General features: G+C 42.4%; 4 protein-coding genes across 5 annotated transcripts; 2 read left to right on the top strand and 2 right to left on the bottom strand.

Moving 5' to 3' along the window:
* The first annotated feature begins 582 nt into the window (after positions 1 to 582).
* Positions 583 to 5622, top strand: prkab1b (protein kinase, AMP-activated, beta 1 non-catalytic subunit, b). 2 transcript variants are annotated; one of them, XM_078086988.1, is made up of 8 exons: positions 583 to 2698; positions 2881 to 3028; positions 3995 to 4164; positions 4247 to 4340; positions 4451 to 4565; positions 4871 to 5004; positions 5125 to 5193; positions 5367 to 5622. In XM_078086988.1, the coding sequence occupies exons 2-8, from the start codon at positions 2882 to 2884 to the stop codon at positions 5442 to 5444; spliced, it is 807 nt and encodes a 268-aa protein (XP_077943114.1). In that variant the 5' UTR covers positions 583 to 2698; position 2881; the 3' UTR covers positions 5445 to 5622. The 2 variants fall into 2 exon arrangements, with proteins under 2 accessions (XP_077943114.1, XP_040051395.2); XM_040195461.2 differs by having other exon boundaries at positions 2346 to 2698; positions 4451 to 4562.
* A 211-nt stretch (positions 5623 to 5833) lies between these two features.
* pla2g1b (phospholipase A2, group IB (pancreas)) lies at positions 5834 to 6891 on the bottom strand. Its single transcript, XM_040195463.2, has 4 exons — positions 6782 to 6891; positions 6453 to 6609; positions 6255 to 6382; positions 5834 to 6097 (listed from the first exon to the last, which is right to left on the bottom strand). Exons 1-4 carry the CDS (start codon positions 6819 to 6821, stop codon positions 5949 to 5951), a joined length of 474 nt encoding a protein of 157 aa, XP_040051397.1. The 5' UTR covers positions 6822 to 6891; the 3' UTR covers positions 5834 to 5948.
* A 1108-nt stretch (positions 6892 to 7999) lies between these two features.
* Positions 8000 to 9947, bottom strand: LOC120830663 (uncharacterized). The gene is made up of 8 exons (XM_078086989.1): positions 9887 to 9947; positions 9316 to 9430; positions 9145 to 9237; positions 8982 to 9062; positions 8839 to 8889; positions 8665 to 8792; positions 8425 to 8540; positions 8000 to 8336 (listed from the first exon to the last, which is right to left on the bottom strand). Exons 2-8 carry the CDS (start codon positions 9386 to 9388, stop codon positions 8183 to 8185), a joined length of 696 nt encoding a protein of 231 aa, XP_077943115.1. The 5' UTR covers positions 9389 to 9430; positions 9887 to 9947; the 3' UTR covers positions 8000 to 8182.
* Positions 9948 to 10569: 622 nt separating this feature from the next.
* On the top strand, positions 10570 to 12872 carry cox6a1 (cytochrome c oxidase subunit 6A1). The gene is made up of 3 exons (XM_040195464.2): positions 10570 to 10759; positions 12315 to 12457; positions 12564 to 12872. The coding sequence occupies exons 1-3, from the start codon at positions 10654 to 10656 to the stop codon at positions 12651 to 12653; spliced, it is 339 nt and encodes a 112-aa protein (XP_040051398.1). The 5' UTR covers positions 10570 to 10653; the 3' UTR covers positions 12654 to 12872.
* The last annotated feature ends 347 nt before the right edge of the window (positions 12873 to 13219 follow it).

Below are 13219 nucleotides of genomic sequence, written 5' to 3'. Positions count from 1 at the left end.
GTTTTATAATACAGTTAAGATTAAAGTTGTTGAATTGGATTTGCTGTGTGGTCCCCTGCAGTCAGAAAAACTGAGCTTCATGCTGTGTGAGAGGCTTTCACACATTGTCACATGTCACATATACCAAACAAAATGAGAAAACTACTAAAACATTTGCATTATATAACTGTGCATTATATGAAAAAATGTACTCAATTACTTTATATTTTCTATAGAAATTCAATTAAATTCTGCAACGTGTACATTTTGACCTAATTACTGCAAAAGTCTAAATGACCATATATTTTTTTTAAACTAAAACATTGCAGTCATAGACCCGTTTCTTTGTAACATCAACATCCACTCGCTCTGTCTTTTCTTCCGTCTACTCTTGACTTTTCAGGCCTCTGATTCCCTTCACGTCTCTGCTGGATGATTTGTCTTTTCCATCATCACTGCTCCACTGCCTTCCCTCCCTCGCCTCCGTCTCCTCTCTCCCAGTGTCTCAGCTCCAGGCCTCGCCTCTCTGCTTTTGCGGTCTCGGGGGACGCCAGCCGGTCATGACCGCCAAGTCCTCACTGGACGGGAGCGCTGACTACTGGTGTGTGTGTGTGGGGAGGAGATGGGGGGGGGGTGGGGGGTTTGTGGAGATACCGTCTCTGCCTCACCATGTTCACCTGTTTCAGGCCTGCACGGCCCATCAACATTCTGGCCCTGGCTTTCTTTCTGCCGGTGAGTCATGCACTGCTGAGAGCTTCTCGATATGCTTCGCTCCCGTTCATGGATATTTACAGCATGACGTGTTTCAAGGGATTCTATTTAATGAGGTGCAGTTATCTGCAGGCAGCACGGGAAGATCATTTAACACGTGTCGTGGCACATGGATACGTAGATTAGAGAAAAAAAACACCAAGGATATTATTGGGTGACGGTGATTACATGTCTGCTCCGGAGATAGTGTACATTAACAGCCTTGTATGTCATCTTATTGACGCCGAACATGTGGAAAGTGAAAGAAACAATTATGTTACGATAAGTGGTGGCGAACCCAAATGCAGACAGACAAGGAAGTACAGGGGGAATTTATTGCCAGGGTCAGAGAAAAAGCAGAAAAACAATACATCTATATCTCTGAAACCGAGCAGCCAAGCGCAGCCAGGTTGGTTGAAACCACGACCAGGCGACGAGTCGAACCCGGACCCGAGTCGAATATGGAAACAAATATACTGCGAGGTGATTTGTTGAGTTCAGCGTTCAGCTTTCAGTTGCGGCCTGAAGCTGAAGAAGGAGGTCCTGTTAGCTCCGCGAAGCCTCCTGTTCACTCATACTGCTATAAACCCACAGACCGCCGATACGTGGGAGGCAGGGCCTTGATCCGCGAAGGGCTGGACAAGTCAAGCTGCCTCCCTTTTACCTTGGGAAGGATATCACTGAGTTAGATATCTGAGTTGGCTGTGTTCCAGTACAACGGGTAGGAAAATGTCACTGGGTTTGCCGCAGACAGAGTAGCCGTGGTTGGCAATGGTTAGCGATACCAGTTCATTACAATGCAGGACGCCGGCTTTCGCAGACATAAGTTTGACAGGACTGTATGTGTGTCTGATTTAGTGCTAACAAACACAGTGCAAACGTTATGTAACCTAAATGAACAGCTGGAACAAGCTGATACTTGATACTGTCAGACAGTGTTTATGGATTTTTCTTTACAGTTTTCTGTTGATCGGGTTTTTTTTGTTTGAAGAATAATCTGTAGCTGAAACAGAAAGTACAGGTGCTGTGGAAAAGAGGACAAAGGGTGAGGCAACGTCCTAACTGAAATACTGCGGACTGTTCTAGGCTTCAGACATGTGAATGAAATGAAACAGGATAGCCGTGAGAACGCCTGCGATAAATAAGTGTGATGTGGCTCAAGGACACTCTGCTGCTGACCAGCAGAAATCCTCCACCAGGCCCTTCAGCCTGGAGCTGCTTTGTTGGCCTCTCGCTGATCGATGAGCCAAAATATGTAAATGTATTTCACAATATCATTCCACCAGTGACGCCGCCGAAAGTTAAAAGTGGGTATTTGAATATTCTTAATATGTCATAAGGCTTTTTTTTCTTCTATTTGCAGTATTACTTTTTCTTTGTGAACTTATTTACTAGACTTTTTTTTTAAATGTAATTCCTTCATAAACAAACCTGTGTTGTTCTTATGTGCCGTTTTTATAGTCGACGGACGTTTTTGTTTGTTAAAAATCCCCCAACTTTTTAATTTTATTTTAAGATGAAAAACTCGTCCGATAATGAAACCAGGTCATTTAGCACTAAACCATCTGCTGGCAACGATCGGGTTAAACATGAACAGCCTGAGCTCGAGCACAGGAGGCGGAAGAGGAGTGTTTTCTTCACTACGCACGCGTACACGTACACGCACGCACGCACACACACACACACGACGGGGTTTCAACTAACTTTCGAGCAATGCCCAAAGTGCCGCTGAGCTCGGGGGCTTAGCAGGAGAACTGTTGGTCGGTAAGCGGACGGAGGAGAGACGAACAAAGGGAGTCCGCTCGTGTTTCTACTCCGAGAGGGAAACTTGTGCCGCCCAGAGAGACGGAAACGACCCGAGCGCCAGACGTCTGCGCGACCGCAAGCCACGAACAGATGTGCACGAGTCCAAAGACCGCCTTTCGATAAGACCAAATCCAACCAAACCACATCTGGGAGGAAAACCGAGGTGCGTTTTTTTGTTATACGTATATGAAATGAATGTTTTCAGGGGATCGGTTAGACATGCGGTCATCCGGGGCTCCTGTTGGTCCCCAACCTGTGTGTCCCAGGACATCAAAACGATTGTGACCGTGTGTGTGTGTGTGCGTGTGTGCGCGCGCGGGTCCTACACTGTTTTGATGCCACCAGGATGGGGAACAGCAGCAGCGACAGGTCAAGCGGGGGTCACGGTGAGAGGTCATACAGAGATGGACAACCGGGAGGGAAAGAGACCATTCCCAACATCCTGATGGGCAACTCCGAGGACGTGGACCTCTTCCAGAGAGAGGACGCAAAGGTATGATACAGAGACCAAGTCGCACTAGATTTGCTCAAACAGTGACTTGCAGAAAAATGACTCGTGAGCATCTCTGGTTTTAAGCGCTGGATGTGTACGTTACATTACACGTCATTTAGCTGACGCTTTTATCCAAAGCCACTTACAATAAGTGCATTCGACCATAGGGATACAAACTCAGAGGAGCAAGAAACAAGACAATTTCATCAAAATCATTTACAGATTGTTTTAAGCTGTCATTAGTTGGAGACACTTTAATTGTACAATGCAGTTCTACTATTAAAAAATGGTAACATTTATTTATGCATTCCATAATAATGTGGCTAATGTGTTCTCTTTTCCCTGTGTGACGTTAGTCTATGTCTATTTTTAGGGGATATTTACTTTCGATGAATGTTTTCAATCAGGTTTTTTTTTTATATCACGTTGCACAACCTGTTTGAAGTGTTCCTCTCTCAAACAACTAATCCGTGCCAATACTGATTATGCAGTACAAGGCGGACTGGAAGGAATGAAATAGATATAAAAACGTTGTTTGTTTAATAAAACCGTTTGGGAAGTTTGCAGAAATATTGACGAATTAAATTTCATTCACTTGTGCGGTGAACGCTGCTGTATTAATGCAAATACAATTTGAAATTAAATTACGGCATATCGAAAAGGGTTGGCAAAATTTCTGTCCTAAATGAAGACAAGGCCATACAAAGTCCTCCATATGTACCGAAAAAGTCCTACTAGTTTTTATCTAAATTAAATTCTAACATATTTATATCAAAGTAACTCGCCGAAAAATGGTAAAAGAAAGCAGATATTAAAATGTCTAAGAATACTTCAAATATTGTTTTCCCCAAGCATACAAATACACAACCTCTACATTGCCCTTGACCTTCTCTCAGCTTGGTCAGGAAGGGACGTGGCAGAGATCGGGTTCTCTCAATAACATGGCAACAATGCGTTGATGTACAGGCTCCTCAGGAAATACAGGAATTTCTGGCTTGGCAGCAGGACCTTGAGAGTGAGAGCAAATGTCCAACGCAGGACAGACCCACTATTTTCCGGTGGCCGGGAGCCGCCAAGGAAGTTTTTGTGTCCGGCTCCTTTAACAACTGGGCAACCAAGATCCCTCTCAACAGAAGGTAGCTTGACTCGTGTAGACGGCACATCCTGGAACGCTACGTACCGATGGAGACGTAACACCCACATGTCTCTTAAACCCAGTCAGAAAAACTTTGTGGCTATTGTGGACTTGCCAGAGGGAGAGCACCAGTACAAGTTCTGTGTAGACGGCCAGTGGACCTTGGATCCCACTGGGGTGAGATCATCTACTTGTTTTTTTTCCCCATCTTTGTAGAAATTTTGACTCCAGAATCACAAGCGTCTTATCAAATGTCTGTTTACCCCCCTCCGCCCCTCCCCCCCCAGGCCGTGGCCACGTCTAAGACTGGCACAGTAAACAATGTCATCCAGGTGAAAAGAACTGACTTTGAAGTCTTTGACGCTCTCCGGATCGACTCTGAGGATTCTGCAGACATTGCAGGTAAATAACTGATGAATTATTAACTACCTTCAGACTGCCCAGATATTATTGAAGAGGTTTTTAATCAGCTTTAAACCATAGGATGTGTGCCATATTAAAACAAATTACTTGTGGACGACGTAATCAGGGGCAGTAAAGCCGATGATTTATAGCAAAGCTCAATGCAATATTTTCGAACAATTACTTTTTTCGATCATATTCGTCGATGACATTTGCCCATGCACGAACCCCGAGGGATGCTTTATTCCTCGTTCTTTTGATTTAGCACCGTATTAAAATAGAGCCGTGTGTTCTCTCTTCCCCAGACTTGTCCAGTTCTCCTCCCGGACCCTACCTGCAGGATGCATATGTGACCAAGCCCGAGGACACGATCAAGCATCCTCCCTACTTACCCCCTCACCTGCTTCAAGTGCTGCTCAACAAGGACACGGGCGTTTCTGTGAGTACGGTGCTGGACGCTGGAATACGCGCCCGTCTCGGTGGTGCTCGGCGCTCTAGAAGCCGGCTGTGACGGAATGCAAGTTAGTCGAATCCAACCCTCTCTTTAAATCTTCATCAGTGTGACCCGACGCTGCTCCCGGAACCAAACCACGTGATGCTGAATCACCTGTACGCCCTCTCCATCAAGGTAACGGGATGTCCTGCAGCGCGTGTGCTTTTTTTTTTTAATGCGGCGTCTTGTCAGGTCGTCCGGGAGAGAACCTAATTTTAGGTCAAACTATTTCTGCTCGGAGAGAGTAAACTTCTGCCATAAACTGATTAATTCTTAATCAAAACACAGTTCTTATGGTTGTTTTTCAGGATGGAGTGATGGTCCTCAGCGCAACACACAGATACAAGAAGAAATATGTGACCACACTTCTCTACAAGCCGATATAATCCACCGAGCTATGATTTAGCCTCTAATTTTAACATTCATACAATCCATCTGTTGTTGTGCTCAGCTGCTGCCTGCTTTGTTTTGTTAGAACCCCAACTTGTTATCTTCCTAATATCAATTAAATGATTTTTACTGACCTGTTATCTGATAATCTAATAAAAATGCTGTAAATTTGCAGAACAATGTATTTTAATTCCTGGTCCATCTACATAACTTATTTCTTAAAGAACACAATGCGTAACGGCAACCGGGCTGAACTTTGCAAAACTAAAATCTTAACTTTGATGTTGTTTACTAATTCTAGTAGGATAATGATACAATAAACACTGAAATATGTGCTACATAAGTTCTCCATACTTGAGCCAAAGACACACACACAGGCTGCAAGTCAAGTGAATCAACTCATTTGCCTACTTTATTTGAAACTCATGTTGCCCCTGTTACACATTTTGTGAACACATTAAAATGAGATAAGACAGTGGTTGGAAATCAACCCTTTCCAGCTAGTTTATATGAGTTTGCATAACTCGGTTGACGCAGTGGACTTTGGAATCCAGGTTTTTGTTTTCAGGCTTGTATTCAGCATTAGCGAAGCAGTAAGCAGCGTCCCGATCACACTTGCACGTGGCAGCCTGGCACTTATCGTTGGTGGCTGCGGAGACAGATTTGGGTCAAGAAATTGACACACAGCTGCTCAATAACACGGTAACATGAAGCTGCCTCTCACATTATCAATGAGTACCAGTGTTCTAGAGAAGCACTTGGTTTTGGAACCTAAATCCGCCATCGCAGTGGGTTGACAGTCTTACCTGGGCAGGTCACCTGTTTGTTTGAACAGGTGTAGTCATAGACTTGAATGTGAGGAAGGTCAACAACAGCTGTGCATCCCGGAATGCTTCTGCTTGCTTCATAGCATTTATCATGAACCTTACAGCACCTAAAATACACCAGAGCACAAGTTACTTTTATTCTCTTCATTGATGAGGAATGCTGCGCTCGCGTCGTACATGTCCAACTCATCCACAGGGCTGCCCCTTCCCCCGAAGCCGCACCAGCAGCCATACTCGTTGTAAATTAGAGGGTTCACGCCCGGCTGAATGCAGGAGATCATTTTCCCAAACTGCCATAAGGCTTTGGGTATCAGCGCACCCCGGCCTGCAGCGGCTGGGCAAGAGATGTGAGGCAGACAGAGTAGAACACATGGTGGTTAAAACGATACGAAACTCATTTGATATCCTTAAAGGGACGGTTCTGAAATGAGTGACCGAGAGCATTTCACATACAGCACCTGACATAAGTACATTCCACATACGTACTGGCCAGTTTTGTTTCTTACCAGTGAGAAGCAGCAGCAGCAGAGGAGCCGTCACATTCATGGCTGCGGTGAGAAGAACGTGAATTTGAGTTCAGTCTTTTATATGACAGGAGGAGAGTGAACGTGGAGATAAGAGGGGAGAAGAGAAGGTGTGGGGTTCAAATGAGGTGCTGCTTATTCGTACGTAAGTAAGTTCGTACTTGAGAATTGCAATTGCCTCAGCGTGTATTTAACACCTTACATTACAGTTGCGGTAAAACGTAAAGCGTAAAAAGGTGAATCAGAATGAATATCGACAGGAGATGCACTGAGGAGGAAGACATGGACTCATTCATTTCATTTTGATATTTTCACATGGTTGTTTAAAATGTCCTAATCAAATGTTCCCTGATCTATTTGGTCTTTTGTTCGGCTCACTCTGTCCTCACTCAAGTTTGAATTTTCCTTTTTTAAACAGAAGTTGAGTTCACTATAACAGCTGTGCAAATAGCAGGCACTTATCAGAGTTCCCAAGACTTTCCATTGCACATTAACCAAGCGTGGTTATTTTAGGAATATCAAAAAAACAAGAGACATGACACAAACTCCATTTTAGATGTAGACTAAATTATATGAAAAAAGCTTTAGTGTCTGTATGTGTATGCATACTGTATCTATATGTACTACATCTTTATACAAAGAAGTTGCATATTAAAGTAGTAAGCGATTTGGTGAGTAGGAAAAACAAGGTGCAGGGTGACTTTGAGAGTTATGTCCGATTAGATAAAATTGGGGATATTTTCAATGTCATGGAGGTTTTAAGACGGGAACCAGCTTCGTCTAAGATGTCTTCATGGTGTGTCACAGTGCTGTGTAACCGAGCTATGTGCCACGTGAGAGCGATGACCCTCTGGCCTGAACCTGACAGCCTGCCGGCGATGCACCACACTGGTTCTGGTGGCGGACGTGGGCTGGGAGCAGACTGATGATTCTGTTTCCTACCCTGGAAATGAGTGTGACTACGAGATGACTTCCCACTAAAACAAATATGGAAAAAAACTAAATTCTTCTGTTATTGTATTTTGAATATCTTTGTGTTATGGAGTGTTATTTGTTTCAATGCTGCTGCATGTGTGACGAGTCCAGGAAGAGAATCTTTCATTTTGAGTTGAGTAGTATGGACCTCCCCCTTTCTGCGTTGTCCTTTTTAAAATCTTTTTTATCTTGTCATTGTTTATTTGTAAAATAAAACTGCATGTGTAATTAAAAGCAACAGTTTTATTATTCAACAAAGACCTCACGTGCGTCTTGTATATAGAGTACAACTTTTATCCATTTTGTGACCATGCAAATCATTGAATTGAAATATAAAACATGAATCTCCATCATTGTTAATTCAAGCCATTATTTTACAGCGCGTCAGCCGCGTTGGTTCTCTGTCTCTCACGCTCTCGTCTTGCAGACATATTTATTCGGCAGATGACAGTCTGCATCGTTCCACATCTTGCGTTTGCGTCTTTCGGAAGCGTGAATCTGCGCGCAGTCCTCTCCGTTCTCACTCCAGTCCCAGTTGTCCGGCTGACCGTCGTCCCAGAAGCTGACCGCCGACAGTGTGAGAGGAAACAACTAACATGTTAAACAGTTTAAGCTTTTTTTAATTGACGTTGTTTTGATAGTCCTCTTACGTCTGGGTAGAATTGAAGTCAGTTCCATCCACCCAGCTCCATTGTCCCTCGTGTTCTCGCTCCACCAGTCCGATCCAGTAGTGATATTTGATATGAACTACTTTTGAAATATAGTCCTAGAAGAAAAAAAAGGTTGTTTGACGCCTTTATACCGCAGGGAGGATAATACATGTGTGCAGGTGATCCTTATCGGAGTTCCGTGTTCATTTGTAACCAAACTGGTGTAACCTTGAACCTCACCAGCTCCTCAACATTATTGAGAACCACCAAGTGCTCCTTGTTCTCGACAGCGCTCCTCTGCTTCGCTCCAGGCCGCGGCCGTGGTTGATAGCCGGTAGCAGCTTGACTGCAAAGACACCCAGCCCTCCCTTCACGAATTGTAATTTGATTGATATCAAAGGATTCAGTCCGTACCTCTAACTGGAACAAGTCTTGGTAAAATCACCACCTGCCCCGTTGTTGCACCTTGAGTTTGGAAGCCAAGACATAAAAACGAAGCTGTAACGTGGGCATCGCTCGAACATCATTAAATCCAGACCTGAAAACAATTTCCTAACCTGGACTGGACGAGGAAGTTCTTTCGTTGAGGATCTTCAGCTTGAGTTTGACATCAGTGAGTTCCTGGTTGAACTGAGAGACTTTGAGATACAAAAGGTATGGTTTAATGGCAAGACAAAGAATGTGAGTTAGCTGCAATCAAACTGAGTTTAAAGTCAATACCTTTTGTCACAGTGACCATCAGCAGGATCAACAGCAGCAGCACCAGGACTCCATAGAAGACACGAACCAATATCCTCTTCCTACCTCTTAACGCTGAAAGACATTTTGTCACAGTTTATGGGGAGATATGACATTATTGGATCAAAATGAAAGGACAAGCACATGTTTTACCGCTTTGTGCAGACATGTTGTGCTCTCCGGAGCTCTGATCCTTCGGCCCAAAATGGAGATACTGAGACTCCATTACTGAATATGGGCAGATTCTCTTGGGATTTTTTTTTTAATGCTGTAAGAAAGTATATGTCACACTATGCTGCTGTCATTTGTTATTTGTAAAGAGAAAAGCTTGTAGTTGATGAAGAAATTTGAAGAAGTATTCAGTCCAGAGTCTTGCCACAGCGTTCAACTAAATCTCCTTTGTTTGTTTTCAAGCCCAATACGTTAAATATTAACGGTTCAATAAATAAAAAAAAGGAATTCTTCCATTATATACTGTATGATTCACAAACATGCTCATACACATACAGCTAATTTAACTACACGCTTTGCTAAATTTAAATTTTTAATGATGATATCAAAGCATTACCTTCGTTGATATCCTGACTATTGAGTCTGGTAGTAGAACTGATTATTTTTACATGCACAACAATACCCATTCCTACAGTTATGGAATTTCTATAAATGTTGAAAGAAATGACTACAAATTTCAGGAGCAAACATAAAGTGAACATTTATCCCTTACCTTCAAAACCAGAACACTGTGAATCTCTCCAGTTGGACTCTGATCATGAGTTCACAAAAAGTTCTCCCCTTTAAAGAGAAACACTTTAAACACTCTTTATAATGTGCAATCACTCAATTCCAATGTATCATTATCATCTACTGACACATTAAAGAAATAAGGAAATAAGAGTTTCTTCCGTTTCATATGATGTGTGAGATGCTTTTGTGAAATGAAGACAAAGAGAATTTAAGGGATATGGCCATTGGGAAACAAACATTATACAGATTTAACTTCTTTTGAGTGTCACTGTAAGTGTAAGTTAACCACTATGTATACCTGTGAGTGAACAACCTGCTCCCCCATACTTTAAACGTATACTTTACTTGTGACTTTATGCAAAGTAGTGTAGTCTTGAGGACTGTATTTTATTTTATATTTAAACTTTATATTTTAGTGTTGGTGGGTCTCCTTTTGAAGTCCACCGTCATCTCCACAGTTCAGAGCTTATTCAACTTGTTTTGAGCAACTTACCTCAGCAACTTTTTTTCTGAATAACTCGCAGGTGCATTGTAGCAATGGATTCCCATGTGGTGATTCCCACATGTTTCAATGTAAAGTACACATGAACCTTCCATGATCGAATGTCAGTACACGTTTCATTTTTTTACGCGGTATCTGTAGTTCGCAGTCTCACCGCTTGGGGCCGCGGTGGCGCTCTCTGACTTCCACGTGATACTTCCACTCAAAAGTCTTCCTTCCGGTCTCCGAGGCTCTCAGAAAGGAAAATGGCGGCTCTCGGACGCTTCTCTCAGATGTTGCTGAGGTCTTCTTTGACCCAAACCCGGCGTCAGCTCTCCGCTGCTGCTGCCGGCGCGCACGGCGAGCAGTCAGGTAATCGTAGCGGGGCATTTGTTATTCCCTGGTTGTATTCATATTGAATATTTACGATTACTTGTGAAATTTTGACAGTGACCTTGCTTAGCTAACGTTAGCTAACGGTGTTAGCATTAGCGGTTGCTTTGAATCCTTGAAGGATAATACGTAGGATAAGCTCAAAACACCGACCATTTAACATACGCACATTGTTATTTCCGCCTACGGATTCAGTATGACACTCACGTGGCTCGTATTGTCTTAATGGCGTGTACCTTTTACGTAAGGTTTGCGATATATTACGCTTGGAAGTGGTGCAGTGTCACGAGCAATGTGTTCTGCAAGGTAATGAAAGAGCAACAACATGGTCTTATCGGGTTAAATGTTACTCGAAACCTCGCAGTTCTGTCTTCATTATGTTTAACATAATCATCTTGTCGAACGATAAAAGTAGGAATGGCAGACTACACGACTATATGACCTAAGTTCAGTGAAGGAGGGCAAACACAAGATAAGAATAATATCTAACGTGAAACATTAGATGATTTGTAGTATTTATTATTCAGTATTTCATTTTGTTATACGAGGTTTAATAAGCGTGAGGGAAAAGACAGCAGGCTTTCTTCTTGAAAACTGACCTTTTCAAGACTTTACAATGTGAAATGCTGGTATACTCTGCAACGATCAGATTAATATTACCCAGCTAGTATGATGCTTATATATCGCTTAAATGTTGAATGTGACCTTGATTGACTGCATTCCAATGTAGCATTTTACACCTTGATCCAACGTGCCAGAGGCTGTTCACCTTTGGGACCTGCTATATAATATATATATTGTAAAATACAAATGCAAGTATTGATAGGGGTATAATGGACCTGAAATGCATCACCGAACTGCACATTTATTGAATCAAAAAGTAATGTTTACAATAAATCACCATCGATGTGTGTTTAGATGAAAGTCATTGCTGAAACTAATGAAGAACCTCTTGTTCAACGACAAGATTATTACTTTTTTTTTGTCATACATGAAACATTTTGCATCACACATTGCTGGTAAACGTTAGTATAAACTGTACTACATTATTCATTTATCACAATTGACTCTGGAAGCTTGCTATACCAGTTGCATCATTTTGACAATCCGTCGCTATTAATTTATTCTAAGAATTACTCGTTTGAAGATTCCTGCTTAAATGTAATACTTCCAAACAGTAAAGGGTTTTCATTTGTCTGCAGTGCTTTTTTTTCTTCCTAATGTTGCCTCACAATGCTTATTGTTCTGCACCAAAACACCCAGGCTAATTCCTTTGTTTGTGAACACCTACTTGGCAATAAAACTGTATTCTGATACTTTATCAATAGACTTATTAGCTTCCAAGGATATAAGCCGGAGGCGTTGCACGCTTGAACTAGGGTAAAGCACGCTCTGGGTAATGCCATCCGCTCATAATGAAACTTCCCTTTCATATGTCTTCACTGTCTTTAATACTAAAAACACATTCATTCTCAATGTGTTATTGGATGCCAGGTGTATATTCTCTTCCAAAACAAATCATTGTCTCTTGCAGGCAGGACATGGAAGATCCTCACTTTTGTGGTTGCCCTTCCTGGTGTTGCAGTGTGCATGTTGAACATGTACCTTAAAGAGCAACAGCATTCCCATGAACAGCCGGAGTTCGTCCCTTACAGCCACCTGCGCATTCGCAGCAAGGTCGTACTTCATGCAACATAAATTATTTATATTAAAGAAATGCCACAATTGTCTATATTTTTACTGGAATATGCGTTGCCTTATTATTTACATTTTTTTCTTACAGCGTTTCCCATGGGGAGATGGAAACAAATCCCTCTTCCACAATCCACACTTGAATGCTCTTCCCGACGGCTATGAGGGCCATGATGAATAAACCCTTCCTCCAGACCTCATAAACAGCAAAGGGACCAGTCCTCTCTCAGCATTCGATACTGGACCACACCCTATTTACAGCTTACTTTTTATTTTTGTTGCATTTACCTCCGTGCTCATCATGGGGCACCCAAACCAACAGTTCCTTTTCACTTTGGACCATTTAGCAAAATGTAATACTGATCCTGAACTAACATAAATAAAGTAACTATTACCTCTATTACCATTTCCTTCCTTGTGTTTTCACCTACAATGTTTTTAAGCACAGCAAACATTTTGTAATGTCGCAGCAGTAACCAAATAGGTGTACAGAATAAATAAAGGATTGCTGTTTCATACTGAATGGTGTACTCCAATGATGAACTACCATTAGTTCATATTTGAAACACCTACAGCTTTTCAATCTCACTTTCTAGTTAAAGGTGCCCGCTCTGTGTGACAGAAGGAGACACTGACATGGCCTTTGTCGACGGTGCCGGGCCGGCCGTGGACATTTGTAGTGCATGTTAGTCAAAGTGAAGGTTGCCCACTGGCTGGTACAGCTGGAATCCTTGCAAATATAAGGTG

This window comes from Gasterosteus aculeatus, chromosome 13 (assembly GCF_964276395.1).
Source record: "Gasterosteus aculeatus chromosome 13, fGasAcu3.hap1.1, whole genome shotgun sequence".
Classification (NCBI taxonomy): domain Eukaryota; kingdom Metazoa; phylum Chordata; class Actinopteri; order Perciformes; family Gasterosteidae; genus Gasterosteus; species Gasterosteus aculeatus.
Note: the sequence above shows the minus strand (reverse complement) of the source record. Positions and strands in the feature narration are given on the sequence as shown.

What these genes read in the sequence shown, in the direction of transcription:
- LOC120830663 (XM_078086989.1), bottom strand. Translation starts at nt 9,388, where the DNA reads ATGGAGTCTCAGTATCTCCATTTTGGGCCGAAGGATCAGAGCTCCGGA. An exon ending in AACTTCCTCGTCCAGTCCAG is followed by an intron (nt 8,890 to 8,981) that starts GTTAGGAAATTG and finishes TCCAAACTCAAG; the next exon opens with GTGCAACAACGGGGCAGGTG. An exon ending in TCAATAATGTTGAGGAGCTG is followed by an intron (nt 8,541 to 8,664) that starts GTGAGGTTCAAG and finishes TTTTTCTTCTAG; the next exon opens with GACTATATTTCAAAAGTAGT.
- cox6a1 (XM_040195464.2), top strand. Translation starts at nt 10,654, where the DNA reads ATGGCGGCTCTCGGACGCTTCTCTCAGATGTTGCTGAGGTCTTCTTTG. An exon ending in CGCGCACGGCGAGCAGTCAG is followed by an intron (nt 10,760 to 12,314) that starts GTAATCGTAGCG and finishes TGTCTCTTGCAG; the next exon opens with GCAGGACATGGAAGATCCTC. An exon ending in ACCTGCGCATTCGCAGCAAG is followed by an intron (nt 12,458 to 12,563) that starts GTCGTACTTCAT and finishes TTTTTCTTACAG; the next exon opens with CGTTTCCCATGGGGAGATGG.
- pla2g1b (XM_040195463.2), bottom strand. Translation starts at nt 6,821, where the DNA reads ATGAATGTGACGGCTCCTCTGCTGCTGCTGCTTCTCACTG. An exon ending in CCTGTGGATGAGTTGGACAT is followed by an intron (nt 6,383 to 6,452) that starts GTACGACGCGAG and finishes GGTGTATTTTAG; the next exon opens with GTGCTGTAAGGTTCATGATA. An exon ending in CAAACAGGTGACCTGCCCAG is followed by an intron (nt 6,098 to 6,254) that starts GTAAGACTGTCA and finishes CTGTCTCCGCAG; the next exon opens with CCACCAACGATAAGTGCCAG.
- prkab1b (XM_078086988.1), top strand. Translation starts at nt 2,882, where the DNA reads ATGGGGAACAGCAGCAGCGACAGGTCAAGCGGGGGTCACGGTGAGAGG. An exon ending in GGATTCTGCAGACATTGCAG is followed by an intron (nt 4,566 to 4,870) that starts GTAAATAACTGA and finishes TCTCTTCCCCAG; the next exon opens with ACTTGTCCAGTTCTCCTCCC. An exon ending in TGTACGCCCTCTCCATCAAG is followed by an intron (nt 5,194 to 5,366) that starts GTAACGGGATGT and finishes GTTGTTTTTCAG; the next exon opens with GATGGAGTGATGGTCCTCAG.